Raw genomic sequence first — 25,016 nt, forward strand, 5'->3', positions numbered from 1 at the left:
ACCGTGTCGCGTTTGGCAGTTAGCCCTGGCTGTTTGCGTGTTTGGTTGATGCGTGCTGCTGCGGTGGCTCCCCCTGTGTGTGTGTTCCCATACAAGCATTTCAGAGTGGAGGCGTCTCTCCCTCTCTCTCTCTCTCTCTCTCTGCTTTCGCTGGGACTGAGACTGGGGCTGTGGGAGAGGAGAAAGGGGAAGCGCCTGCCCCAAGCGCTGGGGCGGACAAATCTGGTTAATAATCGTATATATCAACCAGGTCCTAAGACGACGCTGCTGGAGAAGAGGAGGAGCAAAAGCAGAGGATTCCTTCTGATAAGAAATCTGTCTCTTTTGCTGGGGATGGCTGGAATTTGATCGAGGGAGAGGGGGAGAGAGAGAGAGAGAGAGATTGAGAGAGAGAAAGGTTTTCGGCGCCTTCCCTGGCTGCTCGCTGATCCGGGCCGTGAAGTTTTCACGTCCCAGCGTTGGATTATGCATCGGGGGGCCTTTTGGATGGAGCGTGGCTGGAAAGGTGGTTCCTTTTGTTGGTACCTTATGGCCTGAGAGAGAGAGAGAGAGAGAGAGAGAGAGAGAGAGAGAGAGAGAGAGAGAGAATCATCTGGGTTTGTGGCCCAAGGGGCGGTTTGGTCGGAAAGGTGGCTTCCTGCTGGCCTCTCATGGCGGTCTTGGACTGACGAGTGCGTCCCAGTGTGGAATTGGCGAGCTGGTTTTCGGGTGCGGTGCCGTGGCAGATGGGCTGGGCGTATAAGGTGGGAAAGGGAGAGACACAGAGCATGGAGAGGAGGGTTCCGGGCTTCCCTTTTTGGATGCTTGGCTTGCTGCTATGGGCAGGGCCGCTGGTGTCTGCAGCTACTCTTTCACCCTCTGGTATAAACTATGAAGGTCGGTGGATCTTGAGCTTTCGTTCTCTTTCTTTTGCTTTGCTTTGCTTTGTTTTTATTTTTATTTTTTTGAGCTTCAGATCGTTACTTTTTTTCCTTTGAACAAGAACAACTATCAGGACAATGAAACCCATGTGTCCAAGGCGTTTGATTTTGCTTCTTCTACAAATGCAGTTGTTGCGTTGATGGCCATAAGAATGGAACTAAACGACCCATATAATGTTCTGGAGAATTGGGATATCAACTCGGTAGATCCATGTAGCTGGAGGATGGTTACCTGCTCTGCTGATGGATATGTTTCTGCTATGTAAGACAAAGATGCCACTTTTCACGGCATCTGACCATTTTCCTCATTTGCATATCATTTGGTAACTGCCGCTCCTCGTTCTCTTTGTTATGTTTTTTTTTTCTCTAATTAATTGCCAGAGGAATGCCCAGCCAACGCTTATCTGGGACTTTATCGCCAGGGATTGGAAATCTTACGAATCTGCAGTCCGTGTAAGTGGGCCGACCAGCCTTATATCTGAATGCTAAAGTTTAATGTAGACTATCCCCCGACATCTTGGTGTAAAACAATCCTATTCATTAAGATATAAAAGGCCCATCCATGTAATGCAAGCCATTGGCAAGACAAAATTCTCTCTTCCCATTCCGGAGCTGAAAGTTTAATATTCACCATTTTGCTGTTGAGATTTATTGATGCCTTTAGCTTGTACGTTTCTGTGGCAAATGAGGTGTGCCATCTGTTTCTGTAGGCTTCTGCAGAATAATGCGATTTCTGGACCTATCCCTGCCGATATCGGCAAGTTGGAGAAGCTCCAGACACTGGACCTTTCCAACAATCAGTTCGATGGCGGAGTACCGAGTTCATTAGGAGAGCTGAGCAATCTGAATTATCTGTAAGATTTAGAAATTTCTTACTGTTCTTCCTAAACAGATTGATTATTTAAGCTGGTAGAATGATCCTGTATTTTGCTGCTAATCTTATGTACATGGAAGCTTGCCAATATTTTTGATCTCTTTTATGTTCTGGTTTGGGCAAGCTAGGCGACTGAACAACAACAGCTTATCTGGACCTTGCCCTGATTCATTGTCCAACATCAAAGGTCTCACTCTTCTGTATGTCCTTGTGTCCTCTAACTCTTCGTCCTTTCCTCAAGCTATATGGATATGTATAGTTTTCCTTCTTTCTTTTTTCCCAGCTTAAATTCGTGAGATCATCATTAAAGTTGATTTTGATTGTAGGGACCTTTCATATAACAATTTGAGTGGTTCCTTGCTCAATATATCTGCAAGAACTTTCAAGTAAGTTGTTCTTTTTCTTCGATCCCTTTTCTCATTTCATTACTTATAGTGTCACAGGTTAAAATTGCAATGTATCGCTAAGTTGTTGTGATTCCTGAATTTGCTGCCAGTATTGTTGGAAATCCTCTGATATGTGGGTCAAACGCCGGAAACAATTGCTCTTCTTTGTCTCTGGACCCAATTTCATATCCACCAGACGATCTGAAGGGTGTGTATTTAAAATTGATATGACCGACGGAGAATTTTTATTCTCCCAGATAATGAGTGAACACTTCAGTAAATTTTCTCTGATGATTATTCTAATCAATAGGCATCTTGGGTTTCTCAGCTCAGCCACACCCTCAAGTGACGAGAAACCATCATGTCGCTATTGCATCTGGTGCAAGTATTGGTTCTGTTACTTTAATAGTCATTGCTGCTGGCTTGCTTCTTTGGTGGCGGCATAGACACAATCAACAGATTTTCTTTGATGTAAATGGTAAGTTTTTTTTTTTCAATTTGAATTTCGTCTAATTTTCTTCTCCATTCTCTAAAAAGTTGTTTGGTTTGAGTTTTAAGCTTAATGTAAACTCACCATGTCAATGGTCTGTATTCATATGTCACCGTGGAGTGCCATAAAAATAATTAATGAGCTCCTAATCTTGTACATTGTGTCACGCCCCGGATCCGGATCCGTGACACGGCCGTGCTATTGCCGACTACCGCCCACAATAGCACGCAGCCTCATACCTGGGTAATAGGGTAGTCAAACCAACCAAATCTTTTCATATGAAAGCATTCTTAGTACAACATGCTGGTCAGTACCCAAATACAGAGCTTCTATGTAGTTTATATACACAAAAATATACTTGCTTTACCCCAAAAGAAAGAAGCGCTAATACCAAATTAACGTGTCTCTGGCAGCTATCAGTGGTGAGGATCTGAAAGAAAAAGTAAATGAACGGATATGAGCTACACGGCTCAGTAAGTAATCATACATAATCTTACCGGATCGAACATAATGGTAACCATGTTTATGCAGGGTTTGAGAAGCTGACGAGCGTATTATCTCACAATTTATCATGGCAAAATATGTATGCTTGGAAAACAAAGCAGTATTTTCAGTCAAACAGAATTTTCATACAATGTATGCTTTGGCGAGGCACGTTCATAAATGTCACAGTCCGCCTTCGCAGGGCACGTGACTATCGGGCCTACATGAGGGGGAAACACGGGGCTCCCCTGCCAGATGTTGGCCGGTTCCGGGGCTTCACGCAAGCGTCCTTCACCTCTCACCGATTTTGCTTCTCCCCAAAAACACATCTGCAGGATTTGGAAGCACCCGCCTCATATACCCAGGCTCTGAAACGAGCCTCATGATCATGCTTCAAATATCATTTTCATAAAGTATGCATATGAAACAAAGCAGTATTGCAAATCACAAAATTTTCATAAAACATGCACATGAAACCGTGCCCCCGGCATACCGTGGTCATGCTCTTAAATGCTACTGCGAAGTCATTCTTGGCCACTGGCGGGACCGGCTCAGTTATTAGGCGGCCACTGGCGGGGCTGGCTCAGTCATTCTCGGCCACTGGCAAGGCCGGCTCAGTTACATTGGGTCAGTAGCTCTTAAGAGTTCATAAATAATGCTCCGTATAGGTAGTACCTCATAGATTCTACGGCGAATTCATTAATGGTCACTGGCGGGGCCTGCTCAGTTATTAGTCGGCCACTGGCGGGGCCGGCTCAGTCATTATCGGCCACTGGCAAGGCCGGCTCAGTTGCATTCGGCCCGTAGCATTAGTAGTTCTTAGGTACCCCCTTACAAGCAATATGCAGCTAGGGCAAATCATTATCATTCTTTACACTCATGCTAAGAAAATCATAACATAGAACTCCATTCATTTTGCATGTATCACAAGAGCTATGAAAACATAATATGTGCACAACTATGAATCATGTGACTGACATGTACCACTCATGTTCATATTTCATAACTCATATCTTAGCATGTAACGTAATCCCAGTATTTTGTAGGCATAACGGAATATAAAACATATATCATCATATCTTGTATAACTAGAGCATGTCAGATACACATATCATTCTTAGCCTACAGTACATGCATAACATGTTAAATTTCATGTATGATCCATAAAGATTAGGGCAGGTTACTTACATTCTTCACTAATCATGCATACAATTCAAATTGTATAAAAAACACTGGTTCATCTTATAAAATGTAATACAGGATCTACGATAAGATTAAGGCAGATTACTTACTTCAATTCGCTTTCCAAATTGCTCAAGTCCAGGTGACAGATCCTTAATCACCTAAATCATGTCATAATAACAATATGTTATTTCCTTTTCTACCTGAAATTTAGCCCAAGCCTAATTCCTCTGTATTGGGGTCTTGGCTGGGCTCATAAGTCTTAATTGGCCTTCCGATTGGCCACTAAGCTTAATTCCCAGCTTAATTGGGTTTAATTTCGGGTTTAGGGTCACTGTGACCCGTTTGGGCCTGAGTCAGGGTCAATCCGGAATCAATTTGGCCCCCAAATTAATTACATTGGCTTGAATTGGGCTTAACGTGTTTCGGATCCGAACCCGATTCCGGTCCGTTAACCCACTCTTTTCTTTTCTCTTCTCATTTTCTTTCTTTTCTTTTCTTTTTCTTTTCTTTTCTTTTTTTTTTTCTCTTTTTCTTTCTTTTTCTTTCCTTTTCTTCTCTTCTCCTTTTTCTTTCCTTTTCTTCTCTTCTCCTTTTTCTTTTCTTCTCCTTCCCGAAGCTTCCTCTCCTCCCTTCTTCTTTCATCCCGATCTCCCCTTCCTCTTTTCTCCGACGATGGGAGCACGACGAGCGGAAAGGGAGGTCGATGGTCTCCTCCTCACGGGGAGGGGGTCGGACCGCGATCGGCGACGCCCGCAGCCGAGCTCTCGGCTTCTTCGGTCGAGCCCGCGGCCGAGCTCTCGGCTTCCCCGGCCGAGCCCGCGGCCGAGCTCTCGGCTTCCCCGGCCGAGCCCGCACCGGCGACGCTCACGGCCGTACACGGGCAAGTCCCCTCCTCCTCTCCTTTTTCTCTCTCTCCTTGGTTCCGATCGGAAGCCCAAGCCATTTCGGCCGATCCTCTGGTCTTCTTCTTCTCCTCCGGCCGGATCTACGGCCTCTTCCTCCTCTCTCTCTTTCTTTCTTTCTTTCTTTTCTTTGGTCCTTCCCTCCGGCACCACCCCATATTCTCTCTCTCACTCCCAAACCCTCTCTCTTCCTCTCTCCATTCTTCCCCTGTGAAGGAAGAAGGGGGGTTTGGGAGGGCCGAGCCACAGTCGGCGGTGCCATGGCCGAGCTCGCGGCGTCCACAGCCGCGCCTGCGGCTGAGCCCACGGCCGCGCCTGCGGCGGCCCTCTCTTCTCCCACGGGGAAGAGATGCCGGGAGAAGCCGGCGGCACTGCGGGATGCCCGCGGCCGCTCCCCTTGGTCTGCCATCAATCCCCTTCCGCCCTTCTTTCTTTGTTTCTTTGTTGTCTTGCACAAAACAGGGGGAGAGAAGGAAGGGGCTTACCTGGCTTTTTGCCCTTCCTCTTGGAGCTTCAGGGTTCCTTCGCCTTCGGCTCCAGGGCTTCGGCTCTCTCTCCCGTTCAGTGTTCTTGGGGGTCTGTGACTTAGGGTTGCCGGCAGAGGCTTAAATCATTGTTTAGAGGATGAAACCCCCCTCTGAGAGGTCCCATCCTCTCTTTTCCTCCATACTTAGGGACTGGCCGCCGCCCCCCCTGTCTCCGGCGCGCCGGCAACGGCTGCCAGCAGGGGGTGCGGTAACCCCTCCCTGTCGGTCTTATCCCTTCGTTGTTTTTTTTTTTTTTTTTTTTAAACATTATAACAGCACTGCCCACAGTGAAATTTGGGCCCAAACCTTAACTGGGCCTATTCCTTATTGGGCCTAGTAGGTTCTGGGCCCGGACATTACATCCTACCCCCCTTAAAATAAATTTCGTCCTCGAAATTAGTCATACCTTAAGGTTCAGGCTTTAAAAGTATTCAACCATCGAGTCACCCTCTAGTTCTCGGTTAGTCTCCCTCTTAAAATGCTTGCTGATAAGATTTTGGCAAAATCATGACACCTCAAAACTTGATCCCTTCTATTTATGATATAGGAGTTCTTTTGATCTCTTCCAAAAGAAGACTAATCTTCCCACCTTAGATGCTATAATCCTTGGCCCGAGAAATTAATTGCTTTCGATTAAGTCCACACAAAGTTCGTAATCGGCTTAACAAAAATAGGTGAGAGCATTAGCATCAAATACTTTTCATAATCTATAATCTTCTTTCTTCTCTTAACCTTGCCTACAATTTTATGATCAACTTTTATCCTAGCAAAACTTCAAACCCCTTTTAGATAGGTAGATCAAAGATGTCATAGCTAGGAGTAGGGAACATTTCAGGTCTAAGCCCAACCAAGGCACCATCAATCCGTTAATACTAAATTTAAGATGCCAAGATTCTTCCGGGAGTTACCAATAATAGAAAAACTCATGGGTGAAGATTATACAGCTCTCTCTCCAGATTATTCATAGAATCAACATCTTAATTCTGAATAAGAAGATCAAGTTTCTTTGTCAAAGTATTAACTGCTCTCGATTACCCGATCTATCACAAGATTAGATCATAAACAACTTCAATCCACCCTTGATAGTTATTCATCAAAGTCAATTGACAACCTTAATTTCTTTCAATCGAATAAAGGATGGATATTAATTAAAAAAATTCAAGCTTCAAATTTAGGAGGGAGAAGGTTCATACCAACATATTCTAGATCCAAGATCAAAATCGATGATCTATTAATTCATGTCAAAAGATGCTAAGAAGTTTCTTAGCATGACATAAAACTGGAGAATCTAGGATAGCACAGTGCTATCCAGAAATCAGAACATTCTCCTTTTATTTATCCAAAAAAAAAAAATCTTACTATACAAGAAAACAGATCAAAACTTTCCGAATCAAAAGAATAATACTTCTGGCCAACTTAGATAAATAATTCCGATCACTATGTTTTCGCTGCGCATTCTGATCAAATTCCTTTGAATTCACAAATAACTTTTGATCAACATACTATTTGCCTACAAACAGAACTATTTAATTCCTCATCTGTATTTGCACTTCAAATCTTTCCTCCATCTAGATCGTATGTTATTTAGCCAAAACTTCTTTTTTACTTTTCATGAGCGAGCAAAGAAAGGGTATCCCAACATCAGATCCTCTTAAATAAGCGACAACGCTTTAAAATGAATTTTACATTTTCAACAACTTCATTCATTGAAAATAAACCTTCTTTCCTAATACGAGATAAGCTCTCAAATCATCTTAGGACATTTTAAGCTCGAAATTGTGTAAACTTCTGAAAATTATTTCTCAATATCCCAATCTTATATTAGGTATCTTTAAATTGCATGAATAATAATCTGCCCTACTTTAGCATTGCTAGAAGGTGATTCTGGATCTCACATCCCCGTTAAAAGAAAAGGATGTATACTTTTGTTGTAAGATCTCTATTTAAAAATCTTCTTCTATTGTACTCTTTCCACTAGACGATGATATGTGGAATTATCATCCATAATTTTTTTTCACCTTCCTCATAAAACAATTTAGACTTGCTTCTTAGTGATAAATGAAAGCATTTAATAATTGCCCCTCTATTAGAGATAAAATAATTTATTTCAAATCTTACAAACATGATCACTAAATACAAACTCCTGCAACATCATGTGCTATTGGGCATGTTCCCGTATCAATTCTATTGCTGATTCCACTCGCATTTCCTAATGACCCCATGTCATCATCATTCTCTCTCTTTTTTTTTTTTTTATCAAAACATCAACTAATATTTGTTTAATTGATTTATCACAGGATCACAAACTACTGCACTTTATCCAATGTAGAACATTTGAGCCTAAAATATTCTTCAACATTGAAAATTATTCTCAGAATTTACTAAATGACTTCCAATCGAAATATTAATCTTGCATTATTATTTGCAAAGATCTAATATTTCACATTCCAAGTAAACAAAGGGGAAACTCTTAGATCTCATTTCTCAAATATACTTTCTTTCTATATAATAGTTGCCTGCATAATTTGTCATACAGATTTTATCCTCGAAGAATATTAAAAATATCTTTCCTTGTCCAAGCCTGAAACAACTTATGAATAAACCCTATCCTGCCATCAAAATAATTAACTTCAAACTAGAAGTATCATCCACAGTACCCAGTACCAAGTTAAACTTCCAATATCACCTATATACTGATACATAAATAATCACAATGTACTTTAATATTCCATGGCTAGTACTCCACTTAATATCAGTCAAAATATACTTTAATCATAATCCAAAATACAAATTACTCCATCGAGAAATCTCCAAACTAGCTTTTTCTTATTTTGGCATGGCTCGTTAGCATTCTGATTCAAAACACCAAAATCCTTAGTAGTCTTAAATCTTAAACTCTGATATCATACCTGTCACAATCATGCCCCGAGAATGATTTTGTATTAGCCTTAACTTCTTTCTTTTTGTTGCTCATTGTCGTCTATCAAAATATTTATGTCAAGCAATTTTCGTGATTGACTGATGATACGACTAATAAAATCTTTTCTTTCCTTTCCGGTTATGCGGAATCTCACTAAATGAGACTTAACTACCCATTTCCTTATTAAAACTTAACGTTTTTACTCATGATTAACCTATTGCTCTGATACCACGATATGTCACGCCCCGGATCCGGATCCGTGACACGGCCGTGCTATTGCCGACTACCGCCCACAATAGCACGCAGCCTCATACCTGGGTAATAGGGTAGTCAAACCAACCAAATCTTTTCATATGAAAGCATTCTTAGTACAACATGCTGGTCAGTACCCAAATACAGAGCTTCTATGTAGTTGATATACACAAAAATATACTTGCTTTACCCCAAAAGAAAGAAGCGCTAATACCAAATTAACGTGTCTCTGGCAGCTATCAGTGGTGAGGATCTGAAAGAAAAAGTAAATGAACGGATATGAGCTACACGGCTCAGTAAGTAATCATACATAATCTTACCGGATCGAACATAATGGTAACCATGTTTATGCAGGGTTTGAGAAGCTGACAAGCGTATTATCTCACAATTTATCATGGCAAAATATGTATGCTTGGAAAACAAAGCAGTATTTTCAGTCAAACAGAATTTTCATACAATGTATGCTTTGGCGAGGCACGTTCATAAATGTCACAGTCCGCCTTCGCAGGGCACGTGACTATCGGGCCTACATGAGGGGGAAACACGGGGCTCCCCTGCCAGATGTTGGCCGGTTCCGGGGCTTCACGCAAGCGTCCTTCACCCCTCACCGATTTTGCTTCTCCCCAAAAACACATCTGCAGGATTTGGAAGCACCCGCCTCATATACCCAGGCTCTGAAACGAGCCTCATGATCATGCTTCAAATATCATTTTCATAAAGTATGCATATGAAACAAAGCAGTATTGCAAATCACAAAATTTTCATAAAACATGCACATGAAACCGTGCCCCCGGCATACCGTGGTCATGCTCTTAAATGCTACTGCGAAGTCATTCTTGGCCACTGGCGGGACCGGCTCAGTTATTAGGCGGCCACTGGCGGGGCTGGCTCAGTCATTCTCGGCCACTGGCAAGGCCGGCTCAGTTACATTGGGTCAGTAGCTCTTAAGAGTTCATAAATAATGCTCCGTATAGGTAGTACCTCATAGATTCTACGGCGAATTCATTAATGGTCACTGGCGGGGCCTGCTCAGTTATTAGTCGGCCACTGGCGGGGCCGGCTCAGTCATTATCGGCCACTGGCAAGGCCGGCTCAGTTGCATTCGGCCCGTAGCATTAGTAGTTCTTAGGTACCCCCTTACAAGCAATATGCAGCTAGGGCAAATCATTATCATTCTTTACACGCTAAGAAAATCATAACATAGAACTCCATTCATTTTGCATGTATCACAAGAGCTATGAAAACATAATATGTGCACAACTATGAACCATGTGACTGACATGTACCACTCATGTTCATATTTCATAACTCATATCTTAGCATGTAACGTAATCCCAGTATTTTGTAGGCATAACGGAATATAAAACATATATCATCATATCTTGTATAACTAGAGCATGTCAGATACACATATCATTCTTAGCCTACAGTACATGCATAACATGTTAAATTTCATGTATGATCCATAAAGATTAGGGCAGGTTACTTACATTCTTCACTAATCATGCATACAATTCAAATTGTATAAAAAACACTGGTTCATCTTATAAAATGTAATACAGGATCTACGATAAGATTAAGGCAGATTACTTACTTCAATTCGCTTTTCAAATTGCTCAAGTCCAGGTGACAGATCCTTAATCACCTAAATCATGTCATAATAACAATATGTTATTTCCTTTTCTACCTGAAATTTAACCCAAGCCTAATTCCTCTGTATTGGGGTCTTGGTGGGCTCATAAGTCTTAATTGGCCTTCCGATTGGCCACTAAGCTTAATTCCCAGTTTAATTGGGTTTAATTTCGGGTTTAGGGTCACTGTGACCCGTTTGGGCCTGAGTCAGGGTCAATCCGGAATCAATTTGGCCCCCAAATTAATTACATTGGCTTGAATTGGGCTTAACGTGTTTCGGATCCGAACCCGATTCCGGTCCGTTAACCCACTCTTTTCTTTTCTCTTCTCATTTTCTTTCTTTTCTTTTCTTTTTCTTTTCTTTTCTTTTTTTTTTTCTCTTTTTCTTTCTTTTTCTTTCCTTTTCTTCTCTTCTCCTTTTTCTTTCCTTTTCTTCTCTTCTCCTTTTTCTTTTCTTCTCCTTCCCGAAGCTTCCTCTCCTCCCTTCTTCTTTCATCCCGATCTCCCCTTCCTCTTTTCTCCGACGATGGGGGCACGACGAGCGGAAAGGGAGGTCGATGGTCTCCTCCTCACGGGGAGGGGGTCGGACCGCGATCGGCGACGCCCGCAGCCGAGCTCTCGGCTTCTTCGGTCGAGCCCGCGGCCGAGCTCTCGGCTTCCCCGGCCGAGCCCGCGGCCGAGCTCTCGGCTTCCCCGGCCGAGCCCGCACCGGCGACGCTCACGGCCGTACACAGGCAAGTCCCCTCCTCCTCTCCTTTTTCTCTCTCTCCTTGGTTCCGATCGGAAGCCCAAGCCATTTCGGCCGATCCTCCGGTCTTCTTCTTCTCCTCCGGCCGGATCTACGGCCTCTTCCTCCTCTCTCTCTTTCTTTCTTTCTTTCTTTTCTTTGGTCCTTCCCTCCGGCACCACCCCATATTCTCTCTCTCACTCCCAAACCCTCTCTCTTCCTCTCTCCATTCTTCCCCTGTGAAGGAAGAAGGGGGGTTTGGGAGGGCCGAGCCACAGTCGGCGGTGCCATGGCCGAGCTCGCGGCGTCCACAGCCGCGCCTGCGGCTGAGCCCACGGCCGCGCCTGCGGCGGCCCTCTCTTCTCCCACGAGGAAGAGATGCCGGGAGAAGCCGGCGGCACTGCGGGATGCCCGCGGCCGCTCCCCTTGGTCTGCCATCAATCCCCTTCCTCCCTTCTTTCTTTGTTTCTTTGTTGTCTTGCACAAAACAGGGGGAGAGAAGGAAGGGGGCTTACCTGGCTTTTTGCCCTTCCTCTTGGAGCTTCAGGGTTCCTTCGCCTTCGGCTCCAGGGCTTCGGCTCTCTCTCCCGTTCAGTGTTCTTGGGGGTCTGTGACTTAGGGTTGCCGGCAGAGGCTTAAATCATTGTTTAGAGGATGAAACCCCCCTCTGAGAGGTCCCATCCTCTCTTTTCCTCCATACTTAGGGACTGGCCGCCGCCCCCCCTGTCTCCGGCGCGCCGGCAACGGCTGCCAGCAGGGGGTGCGGTAACCCCTCCCTGTCGGTCTTATCCCTTCGTTGTTTTTTTTTTTTTTTTTTTTTTTTTAAACATTATAACAGCACTGCCCACAGTGAAATTTGGGCCCAAACCTTAACTGGGCCTATTCCTTATTGGGCCTAGTAGGTTCTGGGCCCGGACATTACACATTGTTCCTTTGTTTTTTTCTTTTTTTTTGACATTTATGCAAACAGTAACACATCATATATCATTCCTTTGCTAGTCCAATGTCAGCATGGTGCACAAGGACTTGTTCTGTGTTAAGTGCTGATAATTGGTATGCACTGCCACAAAAGGATGCTTGGCACTATCTTTTTGCAACCAACATTCTGACTAATGCTATGAGAACTCCCTCTTCTTTTCTCCTTTCTTTATTTAATCTAGGAAACTTTCAATTGATTACTTATTGGCGGAGGTCATTTTCTAAATACTCAAGTAATGCTTTTATTTCATCTAAATAAGCCTAACATCATAAACCAACACCAATACATGCATTGATTGGTTATAAAATTTCTGAAGATTTGTGCTAAACTATTATGAAATGTTCAAGATAAACTAATATGAGCTGGCAGTATATTAATTCAAACAAGCAATGACAAATAAAACAAGCTTAAAAAAATATACAGCGTGGATACTTAAAAATCATACAATCTGTTCGTGATATTAAATTTAAGGTCTATCATAAATGCAGGGATGAGATTCTGTCACTGCACATGGTTTTAAGAAAGCTGGGCACATGAATGCACCCCTACCCATCCTCTGACTACGCATAGAAGTGACAGATGTGCAGGATTGATAAGGTATATATAAAAACATATTCTATCAGTCCCAAAGAGAGCACATATTACTAAAACATGCGTAAAGCATATGGAACAGAGATCTTCTAGTCAGATAAGAGAATCAAAGTATTGCCACTTCAACAATAGATTAACCAAACCAAATGGCAATTAAGCATGTAAAGGGGATAGAAACCTAGCTTAGGTTACAACAAAACGCACAATCCTGTGTAACCTTAGTTGTAACTTATATTGAATTATTAGGGATTCGGTTATTTTTGTTTCCCAGGATATTCTTTAGTCTGGTTGCAATTGATCATCTTATCTTATTTAGCTTTTAGATGGAAGTGTCATAGAAAAAAGAGCTATCCTAGAGAAAGAGACAAAAATGGAGGTCTCGTTATGCTCTGTGGAATGTTAATTTGCTTGTACAATTGTTCGCTTCTTCATGTATTATCTAAGGTGGAGTTACCATGTGGTATTGTGACCATTTTATTTTTTATGACTGAATGGTAGAAATGCATTATTCAAATTTGGTAAAGTTTGAATGTGTTTGGTCTATATATCATGGGGCTTATTCTGCAATAACATCTTCTTTTCAGATCAATATGACCCGGAAATATGCTTGGGTCATTTGAAACGTTATTCCTTCAAGGAGCTTCGAGTGGCCACCAATAATTTCAGTGCAAAAAATATTTTAGGAAAAGGGGGTTATGGTATTGTGTACAAAGGATGCTTGCGTGATGGCACAATTGTAGCTGTTAAAAGGTTGAAAGATTCCAATACCGTTGGTGGAGAAGTTCAGTTTCAGACTGAAGTTGAAATGATAAGCTTGGCAATTCATCGGAATCTCCTTAGACTTTGGGGATTCTGCACAACTGAGAATGAGAGACTACTTGTCTACCCTTACATGCCAAATGGAAGTGTTGCTTCTCAATTAAGAGGTGTGTCCTTGGTGGCCTGCATATACTTTTCTTTTGCATGATTTAAACCAGCTATCCCAAGTTACTATTAGTGCATGGATATTCTGCTGTTCATGCCAGAAAATTTTAAACTCTTCCTATCAGGAGCACAGTAGAAACTCTTAGTAACTGTATGAGATAGGTGTCAGTTAATACTGTGATACATGGAAAGCATCTCCTATTTTAGATTGCTTATGTCATGGTCCTTGGGTATGAAAACATCAAATGATCGGTGACATGGCTTATCAGCTAAGACAATGAAAATATTTGTAATTATTTTTATATCCTGGAAGTGTTTTTTTTTTTCTTTCATCATTTACCTGTAATGAAATATGACTCTCTTGTATGAAAGTTGTGATATTAGCAAGAAGCATGTTAATTATTTTGCAAAGGAGCAGTTCTACAGTGACCCTTCGTTCTATTTCATGTGATATGTGGTGCATTGTTCGTGATTAGTTATGTCATGATTAAATGTACTTCTGCCATTCTAGGCTTCTGAGTTAACAACATTATGACTGTCATAACATGTCCATTCCTCCATGGCTGCCAGGAAATTTTGTACCATCATCCTATGTATTTTCTTCAAAAAAGTTTATGGGAAGCCATACTACTCCATTTCCCCTCCTAGCAGAAACCACCTCCAAACAGAAACCACCAAGAATACATGCAAAATGATTTTAGCTCTATATAATTTAGTTCAAAACATCGGGGCGGAAGTTTTCCTTTTCCTTTGTACTTGTACGTTCCAAGAGCATTTCGTGTCGCTCCCCCTTCTACTTTCTTCGAGCTGCCATTTGCAATTGCTTTTGCCACTTGTTTCTGCCTTGCATCTCCTCTGATGTTAGAATGCTGAGATGTATTGGAATGCAGTTTTATTTTAAGATATACAAACTAATTTGCATAAACATGATTACATCATCAAATATTTTTAAAAGCTTGCTACTCTTCGACAAAGTCACATCACACAAGTATCATCGCTTTGCTTATATCTTGTTCCTTTTTCTTGGCAGAACATATTCGTGGTAGGCCAGCTTTAGACTGGTCAAGGCGAAAGAGGATAGCTTTGGGGACAGCACGGGGGTTGTTGTATTTGCATGAGCAGTGTGACCCAAAAATTATTCATCGTGATGTTAAAGCTGCCAATATTCTTCTTGATGAAGAATTTGAAGCAGTCGTTGGGGATTTTGGTTTGGCAAAGCTCTTGGATCATCAGGAATCACATGTTACAACGGCAGTGCGTGGGACAGTTGGGCATATAGCTCCAGAATACTTGTCCACAGGTCAGTCATCAGAGAAGACTGATGTCTTTGGCTTTGGCATCCTGCTACTTGAGCTGATTACCGGTCAGAGGGCACTGGATTTTGGCCGGCTAGCAAATCAGAAGGGAGTAATGCTTGATTGGGTAAGCTCTCTGTTTCACTATCTTGCATATATAGAATCATAAAGCCGTAAGGGTCTGCATGAATAAAGAACTTGAGCAGGGGTTTACTCTCGAATAATTGAGTTGTATTATAATTTTGGGAGAACTGGATTTCCCTCCAAAATAAATCAGTATATCTCAGGATTCTGAATGGAGCAATTAGTACGCTTATTTTCTAGAGGATTTCCCTCCTCACCCAACCCTTTTCCCCCTCCTTGCCACACTGCAATCCCCTTGCCCTGTTTTTGATATGCTGTGACTCATGTCAGAGCCTCTATTTCCAGACGGTACTTAAGGCATCTCTCTAACCAAGAAAACAGGCTGCAGTATCCGAGTGAGCTGCACGCTTTGTCGATGACCGGTCTTTGCTAAGGGACTAGTGCAAGCATGTCTTTACTCCGACCTTTTAGAGGAACGGGCAAGTGGCGGACTGCAAAACCACTTAGAGATTACCAACCGAATACTCACCATGAACTTTTAGGAAACGGAAAAAAAAATGATCTTTAGAAAATGAGGAGGGAAAGACCAAAAAGAAAAGTCTCTGCTGCTGTCTCTGGATTTTGATGGGGATAACTGCCTATAAGGTCCCTTGAAGACCTACCATGTGGCATCAAAAGAAAGAAGCTAAGAAGTTAGGTAGTTATGACCATATGACGGTTGGCTTAGAAATATGAGGGGCATTATTCTTCAGTCATTCTACGATCCATTTGATCTGGAGAACAGAAAGAAGTTATGAGTTAGCATCGTATAACCTTCATCCTATTGGATTGTTTATTGTTGCAGTCGAGTCATCGATCTGTTTTGTGGTAGCAAGCAGCTGTGTGAGGACACCTAACAATACTGACTTCGACCATGCCGTAGCTGTAGTTAGCTCATGGTCGCTTCTTATTTGCAGGTGAAGAGACTCCATCAAGAGAACAAGCTGAGCATGATGGTGGATAAGGACCTCAGAAACAACTATGACAGGGTTGAGCTGGAGGAGATGGTTCAGGTGGCTCTCCTCTGCACACAATTCCATCCATCCCACCGGCCCAAGATGTCAGAAGTGGTGAGAATGCTGGAAGGTGATGGCCTGGCAGAAAAATGGGAGGCCTCACAGAAGGTTGACACACCAAAGTCTGGTTCCTCCGAGCAAGCACCTCCGAAACACTCGGACTATGTAGAGGACTCTTCACTTGTGGTAGAAGCAATTGAGCTTTCAGGTCCTAGGTGACTTCCCTAGATATATATATATATACATATTCAATTGTACATGTCTTGAGTTTTGGACGCCTGGGGATGAAGAATGTTGTTTTTCTTTTATCATCGTGGTTTTTATTTATAGCAGTCGGGTTGCATGTATTATTAATTTGTACAAAAGGAAAGCGAGGTTGTGCAGGCGTAGCTAAACTCTTTCTGCTAGAGATTTCCTTCTTCTTCTACCATGTACGGGGGAGATGCTGGTGGGTTTATGGTCTCGCCTGAGTCTTAATTGAGAAAGTATGGAAATTTAGAGATGTCGGGCGTGCTGCAAGGTTTGCTCGGTTGATAGCGTAGTGCATATGTTTGTTTCACTTGGACGCCACCGTGAAACAGGTAGATGGGACAGGAACATTGGGGCATCTGATGGCATGGATGCACGGCCGGACTGGTTAATAAAATGACAAGGGTATCATCGTTGCAAGGTCGAAAGTTCTTCTTCATTCCTCCTACTTCTCCCTTCTGTTTTGAGAGAGAGTTTAATTTCTGAGATGTCCCTGCTTCTTCCTTCAGTTTTGAGAGAGGCGACCTGATATACTTGCGCCAGCGTTTCCAGGATTGTCGATGAGCCCGAACTCCATGCTCTAGACGAATCTGGCCTTGGCGGAGACCCGCTCCGCCTCCCAAGTCAGTCATCGCATGCTTCGCCAATCAATGAGCTTGGCATCATCTATTCCATTACGCTTTAAGATAAAGTTGGCCGCCGATGAGCAGGTCACATAACAAATATATAAGACTTTAATGGAATCTTATACCAACGGAACATCATGTCAACATGGGCATAGATTTGGACTGGGCTAATGCCTGATAAAACCATCTTATGCAAATAATTTGGGGTATGGGCTATTCCATGTCCATGTTGGAATAACCTTATGCTCATTCTTTATACCCATTCACCCATGATGTAATCCTCTTTTATTATTAATTATAAATACTATAACAAATTCTTTTGAATACTACAATAAAATATTATAATAGTATAATATTATACTATTTTACTGTTATAGATTAACTTAATAATTTTTTGTAATCTATAATAATATAGTATTACCATAAAAATTTAGGTTACAGTATTCCATTATAGAATTAACACGTGATATTTTATTAACATGATAACAAAATATATTATTATATTGCATTATATCATATTTCTATAATAATCTTACTGCATGTAATGTTTCATATTAATTATAATAACTATTTAATATCAGTATTATAGTACAAAATATTAAATTCATATGGTACTATTAATAGTGCTATAAAATATTTATATTTTCCCAATATATAATATACAAAAGAATAATATTATATAATACAGCAACATAATGCTTCAAATTTGATGTTATATACAAATATTAATATTACTCTTATAAATATTCCAGAATTCTATGTTATCACAATATACAATATAATATTATACTTTAATCTTCATATTACCTTAAGATATTAATACGATCATATACAACATACTATAATGGCATATGACCTAGATTTCGAAACTCGCACCATATTAATATAAATAGGGAAATTTTAATTTAAATTTAATATCAACTAATAAATTTCAAAATTTTCTTGGACATTCAAGATGAAAGATTGCAGGCATTCATTTTCCTCACAACAATCCAACAGTTTTGAACGTTTAAAGATAAATGACGATGATGGCTTTTATGCCGATGGATAATGAAATCGAGGAGAAAATTGCAAAATTGCACAACTCGCCTAATACGCAAGTCTTCGGGCCAGAAAAACAGGCCAGTCAGTATCTACACTATCACCACTATCAACAAAAATGGGCCAGCAGAGATGCAGTCATGTTTTTGCAATGACTCCGATAACTGCAGCAACAACTATCAGCGAAAACTTGGCCGGTAGACATCAAATAGATTTCCACACCACAAGCCTAAATTCGCCCATTTCAGCTATACACTATGTCGATCCTCTGACCAGACGCATGAATCACAGCATCAGATGGCCTCATTAACTCTTGAATGACTGCAACAAAAACCACGGATACAATTAGAAACAAAAAAACCCATCTCTTACAACTCTGCAACAAATCAGAAGACCTAAAATAAACTTTGGTTATTTAAAAAGAAGAGTCTGGACTTAAATCTCTTTTTTCCACAAAAAAAAAAAACCTTAATCATAAGATATAAAGTATGCTTCAGTTGAAGGGAAAGTTCTCGCATCAACATTTTTCGCATCCTTCAATTGCTCGACTAGATCATCCCTCGCCTGTGCAGCTGCAATGACAACAAAACAGCAAGCAAATCATGTATTAGCTACCAGCATATTAAAAATTGCTAATATATCCTAAAAAGATGCTAATTCTTACATCCCACTTAGCCGGTCATAGAAAAATCTATTCACCACCAGCCAAACAGCTTTTCAAATCAATATAGCATTCCCAATCTTGGTCAAACAAGCAATACTCCTACCCTCCTGTAAGGGAAGAATAGGAGCAGGCTGGGCAAACCAGAGCCTAGCCTGAAATTTTTTTTAGGGCTTCAGGGTAGACTTGGGCCCTTTTTTTTTTCCCAAAACACAAGCACATCCCAAAACCCAATTGGGCCGGCCCTCATTAGTGTCTCCTTTCGGATCTGAATTATTAACTTGGAGATGGGTGTATAGGAGAACCCTGCTACTAGGGCCTCATGTCTCTCTTCCTGAGAGTCACCATCTATTTCCGCCTACAGGTCATCAATGAAGAGTCTTTGCCCACCGACAAGCAGTAAGTCTTGAGGTTCATTGGTTACCTTCTTCTTGTCCTTTTCTCCGCGGTTTCTCGCCCCCACTCCCTCCTTGTCCTCTCTTCTCCGTCATTTTCCCTGCTTCATCAACTGTGCCGCCACCTACCACACTGCTAGTCGCCTTGCCAATGCCATTGCAGATAGCAATCACACCCTTGCCCTTGCCCCGACATCAATCATGGCCCTCCACTCTCACACCAACCTCCTCAAGGCCATGTGGCAATGGGGCTAGCTCTAGCAGTGAGGCGAAACCAAAAGCAGCTTCCAGCAATGGAGCTATAGCTCTGACAGTGGGGCTCCCTCCTCCATTGCTGCTTCCGCAGAAGGTGGAAGAAAAAGGAAGAATGGGGCAAGGTGTGTGTCCTCGGGCTAGATACCAAGCCAAATCCATGCTTGAAACTGGGCTCTATTTTCAAACTCAAAACTAAAACCAAGCACAAGCTAGAGCCGTGTCCAGGCCAGGTCTAATGTCTACTCAAGCCCGGCCCGAAATATAGCATCTCTAATTCTAAGCTCAAACCCAAACCAAGCTAACTCGAGCCTAGCCCATATCCCAACTTGAAGTCGACCCGACCCGATAGCCTCAAGCTGATTAGAGCCCACTACAAGCCCTACTCTCATGAACCCTTTTTTTTTTTTTTTGCAAAATGACATAGCAAAGATTAGCCTTCAAATTTCTCTATAGCTCTCTCTCTCATAACCACCCACCATGGGAGATGACTCTTCCTAGAATACCATGGAAGCTGACTCTCTCATACCTTTTGCCCCAAGTAGCAAGAGGTAATACCATCCAAGCATGTGTGAAAAACTAAATATTTTGTTGGACACTTTAAAAGTATAATTAAAATGCAAAAATTAATGGGGCAAATTAAGTGTATCACATAATGTGAAAATATCATGCCATGTAGGCAACCCGATCAGATTCAGCCATGGTTTTCAAAAAAAAAAAAAAAAAACAGCATGCTAAACACCGAAGAACCTATGATGCACTTTCAGTGGTATCTAAAAGACCAAGTAAAGATTGCAGCAAAGGCTTTCTGTACATGTATAACTTATATAGACCATTGGACTAAGTTGCATGTTTGTTCATCTCATAATTCAATGACTGTAAAAAGAAACACAAGATGAATATTATTTACATAGATAGTTACAAGTAATCCCTTAAAGAACTTTTAACACATGGTTCACATAGACAGTAGTTTTGAAAGTAATAATTAACAATCTTTTAGCACATTTATTTTCAGTTGCTGCCCTACTACTTGAACACTCTTGGAATTCCCAAGGCGCACAGAAAGCAAATTAACTTTGGTTGAAAGCTCTTCTAAGGACTTTGACGTTCACACGGCAAACCTTTGAAATTTTGGGCTGTACAGGCATTGAGTCATTAGAATACAATTCTAAATTGACTAATCTGATCGACTTTGCGAAATAGCATGCTAAAGGTTGTAACATCAGCAAATGAGAACCATTTGCACGAAAAAGTTGACACACCAGGATGTAGTAAGATGTAGGTCATGATAGTGACATCAAATTTATCATACTATCAGACAAAACCATTGAGATGATATAGACATCTCATTATCAAGAAACCAACTGCAAGCTGCAAGTTTCTATATTCCTTGAGAAACGGAGGAGGAGGACAATTTTGTAGTAATGCAATGCATGCATTACACGACCAACAAACATAATGACCAAATGATACATCCTTGTTTAAATAAATCTAAGATTTACATGACCAACATATTCAAAACAATTGGTATAACATATAGCTCCCCAACGTCCAAATGCAACAAAGTAAATCTGCACTGGATAGCGAGGGGAGCCATGTTTTTCTTGCTTCACTTGCTCACAAGGCCCATGAACTCCAAGCAATTCATAGGCGCAAAACACAAACAAAGCAGTGATAAAAAAAAATAGAGAATCATTTATAAAGGAGCACAGCATAAGTTCAGTTGAAAGATCTGTTTCACATTAGGTGCAGGACTGTGGCTTCCAGATTAAATTATATATTAAAAAAGAACAAAGATCCCAGAAAAAGGAACAATGTAAATAATACAAGCAAAATTTCCATCCAAGCGAACAAAATGACAACTCAGTCCCTTAGATGTTCTTTGATTATGCGATCATCTCCGCAATAATCATTACAGGTCTGTAGAATCATCATTGCCGTCATATATTGCTATCAAGAAAACATGCTCCATGGAAATTTTGCTATAATACAACTCAAGCAAAGAACGTACAAGCGAATAAAACCATTGACGAAGAAAATACATGAATAACATGATAAAAATTTGGAAAAAAAGAATATAACCGTAGAGAATCGTGTGTACTGATAGAGCAATCCAGCAAGCAATTGTAGGCATTCGGTTGGCCAAAGAAGTGAAGACCGTTACAACAGTTGATCTAGCTTCAAGGGACAGAGTGCATTGGGAACTGAGACAATCCTCAAAGAACAGTTTATGAAGCAAACAGCACAACCAAAGAAAAGAACCGACAACCATGATGTCATCATCGTCGTTATAAGTCGGCAAATACCTTAAAAAAGGAATCCAGAAAACCATTAAAGGGTTGCATATCAAGTGTAAGAAGGAGAAGGGGGTGGAAGAAAGGCTTGAGAAAGGTGTCCTCCATCTCCCCGGATCGTGTAGATGCTCAAAACAAATCTACCCGGGATAAATGAGAAAGGAGAAGGAAATCTTGATATAGCTTCAAGGGAACGAATCGACCGGGCAAAGAGTGAGGCCCGCCGACCAGATAGAGAAGCATCGGCACGAGGAAACAGGAGTTTCCAACTATTTTTCTCCTCTAGGTTGAAATGGATGCATCACGAAAACCGATAATGGAATGAATAATAGCACAGCGCAACATCGACCCAGACAGCGTTCTTCGGCAAATCAAAAAGAAAAGAGGAAAGAGAAAAAATAAAGCAATGAAGAAGGGATGATGAGGAGAAATGGTAGAGTCATTACTTGTTAGCGAGGCCTTCGACGAGGAGCTCGTCGACGACATAGCTGATGACCCAGCTATCAGATCAGGTCAATCCCGGCCTCGGCTGCTCGAGATCGAGATTCTTCTCGAAAGAAACCGAGCTAACACTATCGATGAATAGTATAGGTGCAGTTGTGTGTGCGTTGGGGTGGGGGGGAAGAAAACCCGAGAGAGAGAGAGAGAGGGACGTATTAGGGTTAAAGAGCTGCTGCTGGTCGGGGGAGCGACCCCTTCTCGTTCATCATTTATAGCGGCGGGACTCGGATGGGCACGGAGGGTTCGGATGCGAAAGCCCGCGCATCGACGGCTGGGTTTTGTCTGTACCTGGAAAAACCCTAATTCGCGGAGGCGGCGCGGGCGAGGAACGGTGGGTTTTTTTGGGCTTCTGGGCCGGCATAGCAAGAAAAATGAGCGGCCCAGAACCAGAATGCATTTTGTCAACAAACGTCGGGTTCCTGCATGCCTGCCATCTTACACTCTCTTCTCTTGTGCTACTGTTTTTTTTTTTTTCTTTTTTTGATACGGCCTGGGGTCGTTGTCCAGAATTTCACATGGCAGCCTCTTAGAAGGGCAGCAAAAAAATGGGCCGATCTGAAAATCTGACCAGACCAGGCCCTATTTTGGTTGGGTTTGGATCGAGAGATTTTTTAGCTAAGGTCAGTTATATGTAGGTCAAAATTTTCTTTTCTAACCCAGCAACCTTTGAAGGGGTCCCAAATAAGCGGCATGTGGTAGGAGTTTTTTTCTCCGTCAACAATTCAGACTGTTGTGGTCTCTCGCATAAGAATTGCCTGCACAAATAACCTGGCCGTCTAAATTATTCTCAAAATTAACAGGTAAGGTAAGCATCGATCGTAGGCATTGGATTTGATAGGTTAGATTAAGTATATTAAAGATCGAGTTGTATTAACTAGATTAAGTTGGAACCATCAAAGCCGAATCATCTGCCTGCTGTCTGCATGCTGTGTTGCCCAAGTTTCACTATGTCATCCAAGATAATCATATTATTTTGTCATGCATCATCTGAATTTTTCTTTTCTTTTGATCAGAATGTCTTTGAAATGACGAAATATTATTTACATGTGTTGCTTGTCTGGGATGCCCGCACTATTGCATTTCAAGTCCGTCCGCTGTGTTTGTTCCAAAAACATTGACAGCCACGCGCACAAAAATCATCGATCAATCACAGCATGCATGCATGGTAACATATATATTCTCGATCTGTGAAGAATGGTCGATGTTAAGAGCGCTGCATTCCTATTAACACACCGGCCATATTTACCCGCGCCCCCTCATCCCACTCCAGGTAGGGCCTAGAGATATTTCGGCCGACGAGCGGGTGTTCTATGCAATTTAATTCTCTTCCCCACGTATAATTGGGATCTCGGTACGTATTTTTATATTCAAGAACTAATATAACTTCTTCACTCTTTCTTTTTTTAACAAGAAAAAGAAAGAATAAAATCAATTAGAGACACTGAATGCATTTATAATTTCTCCACTGTTAGAAAAAGAAGGAATAAAATCGATTGGAGAAACCAAATGCATATATAGTTTCTCCACTTATTGTGATCTGGTTGCAGGGGAGGGTACTGGAACTCTGGTTGGCATTTTATAGCTACTAAACAAGCCGACAACCTCAGGTGATGCGCCGGAACTACGTACATATCTCCTCCACAAACTGCACGTTAAATTGTCGGGGTTCAGCAGCAAACCATGCTGAAAGAAGATATTTTGACGTAGCATGAATGCATCTCTACCAAACAATTCGCATATATATATATATATATATATATATATATATATATATATATATATATATATATATATATATATATATATATAGTTTCGGGCTGGCATTTTATCGCTACTAATTAAACAAAGTAAGTCATTGACACCCTCAGGTCATGCCCGGGAATAATATCAGGTTCCAGATGGAGTACCGAGCGAGCTCGCTCTGTAGAAACACCAAATCCAGCAAAGTGCTGCGCGCGCAATCATGGTAGGATTGCGGCTTCCTTCCTCGTACGAAAGGATTTAATTTAAAAGGAAAAGGAAAAAAAAGAAGGAAAGAATAAAATGGAGACCAACAGATGAGTTTCAGCCATTGCCGTTGCGTGACTTGCCGGTTTTCCGTGTTTCAGCCAGAAGCTCTGCTAGATTTGCCCAAGCTGCCGACCTGAACACGGACAAGCAGATGCGTTTGGAGGGGAGGGGGTGACCAGCCAGCCTTCCCTCCAATTGTCATGCTTTCAAGACCCATGGATGGCTTCCTGCCAGAGATCTTCCATTGCCATATCACTGGCAGCGAGGGAGCTTCAGAGTGGATTTTTTAAGCGGAAGTAATTGGTATCCAAATGGGATTGGGATCTAATGAAGGCCGGTGGAGCACATAATTGGAATTCCAGTGCTTACCTTTAAATAGCTGTTACGAGTGTGAAGTGGAGCAACAGACCCTTCAACAACCAAAGCTACCGTCCTCAGCCAGTGCGCTTGCTTTTGGACTTGATTGAGAACGACACTGTTGTGCAAGAAAGAATTGAATTCTCTCTCTTTCTAGGAAATGACAGCGTTATCCTTCTTTTTTTCCGTCAAAATAAGAAGTTTCTGTTATCCTTCTGCGAGGCTACTGATCTACGCCGTGGCGTCATATTTAAAACATATTTATCTACGAAAATAACTATCCGTCGTCCGACACAGAGATCAATGACAGTCCGATTAGCATTGTTTTTGCTATTAAAATCCTGCCGAGTTCTCAGGTTTTTCCACCTCGAGCTGCCTGATGTTTGTGATGGCTGACAATGGGA

The 25,016-nt window shown here is 41.7% G+C and overlaps 1 protein-coding gene, 1 long non-coding RNA gene and 2 other non-coding genes across 7 annotated transcripts; 1 reads left to right on the top strand and 3 right to left on the bottom strand.

Moving 5' to 3' along the window:
* LOC120107241 (protein NSP-INTERACTING KINASE 3-like) lies at positions 1 to 16,728 on the top strand. 4 transcript variants are annotated; one of them, XM_039120441.1, is made up of 11 exons: positions 1 to 876; positions 1,050 to 1,182; positions 1,314 to 1,373; positions 1,631 to 1,774; positions 1,923 to 1,994; positions 2,121 to 2,180; positions 2,291 to 2,388; positions 2,491 to 2,658; positions 13,453 to 13,794; positions 14,823 to 15,214; positions 16,128 to 16,728. In XM_039120441.1, exons 1-11 carry the CDS (start codon positions 726 to 728, stop codon positions 16,443 to 16,445), a joined length of 1,938 nt encoding a protein of 645 aa, XP_038976369.1. In that variant the 5' UTR covers positions 1 to 725; the 3' UTR covers positions 16,446 to 16,728. The 4 variants fall into 4 exon arrangements, with proteins under 4 accessions (XP_038976369.1, XP_038976368.1, XP_038976370.1 ...); XM_039120440.1 differs by having other exon boundaries at positions 2 to 876; positions 1,302 to 1,373; XM_039120442.1 differs by having other exon boundaries at positions 2 to 876; positions 1,302 to 1,373; positions 2,509 to 2,658.
* Positions 16,729 to 18,057: 1,329 nt separating this feature from the next.
* On the bottom strand, positions 18,058 to 22,603 carry LOC120107236. Its single transcript, XR_005509132.1, has 3 exons — positions 22,191 to 22,603; positions 18,610 to 18,714; positions 18,058 to 18,463 (listed from the first exon to the last, which is right to left on the bottom strand). It is a non-coding gene; the product is annotated as an uncharacterized LOC120107236 (long non-coding RNA).
* On the bottom strand, positions 20,983 to 21,122 carry LOC120107245. The gene has a single exon (XR_005509135.1). It is a non-coding gene; the product is annotated as a small nucleolar RNA snoR136 (small nucleolar RNA).
* On the bottom strand, positions 21,308 to 21,392 carry LOC113461078. The gene has a single exon (XR_003383089.1). It is a non-coding gene; the product is annotated as a small nucleolar RNA SNORD25 (small nucleolar RNA).
* Positions 22,604 to 25,016: the final 2,413 nt, after the last annotated feature.

This window comes from Phoenix dactylifera, unplaced genomic scaffold, assembly GCF_009389715.1.
Source record: "Phoenix dactylifera cultivar Barhee BC4 unplaced genomic scaffold, palm_55x_up_171113_PBpolish2nd_filt_p 000804F, whole genome shotgun sequence".
In the NCBI taxonomy this organism is placed as follows: Eukaryota; Viridiplantae; Streptophyta; class Magnoliopsida; order Arecales; family Arecaceae; genus Phoenix; species Phoenix dactylifera.

Excerpts from the sequence above, each read along its gene's own strand:
- LOC120107241 (XM_039120440.1), top strand. The coding sequence starts at position 726 with ATGGGCTGGGCGTATAAGGTGGGAAAGGGAGAGACACAGAGCATGGAG. Across the intron at positions 877-1,049 it reads CTCTGGTATAAACTATGAAG|TTGTTGCGTTGATGGCCATA; the intron begins GTCGGTGGATCT and ends CTACAAATGCAG. Across the intron at positions 1,775-1,922 it reads CTGAGCAATCTGAATTATCT|GCGACTGAACAACAACAGCT; the intron begins GTAAGATTTAGA and ends TGGGCAAGCTAG.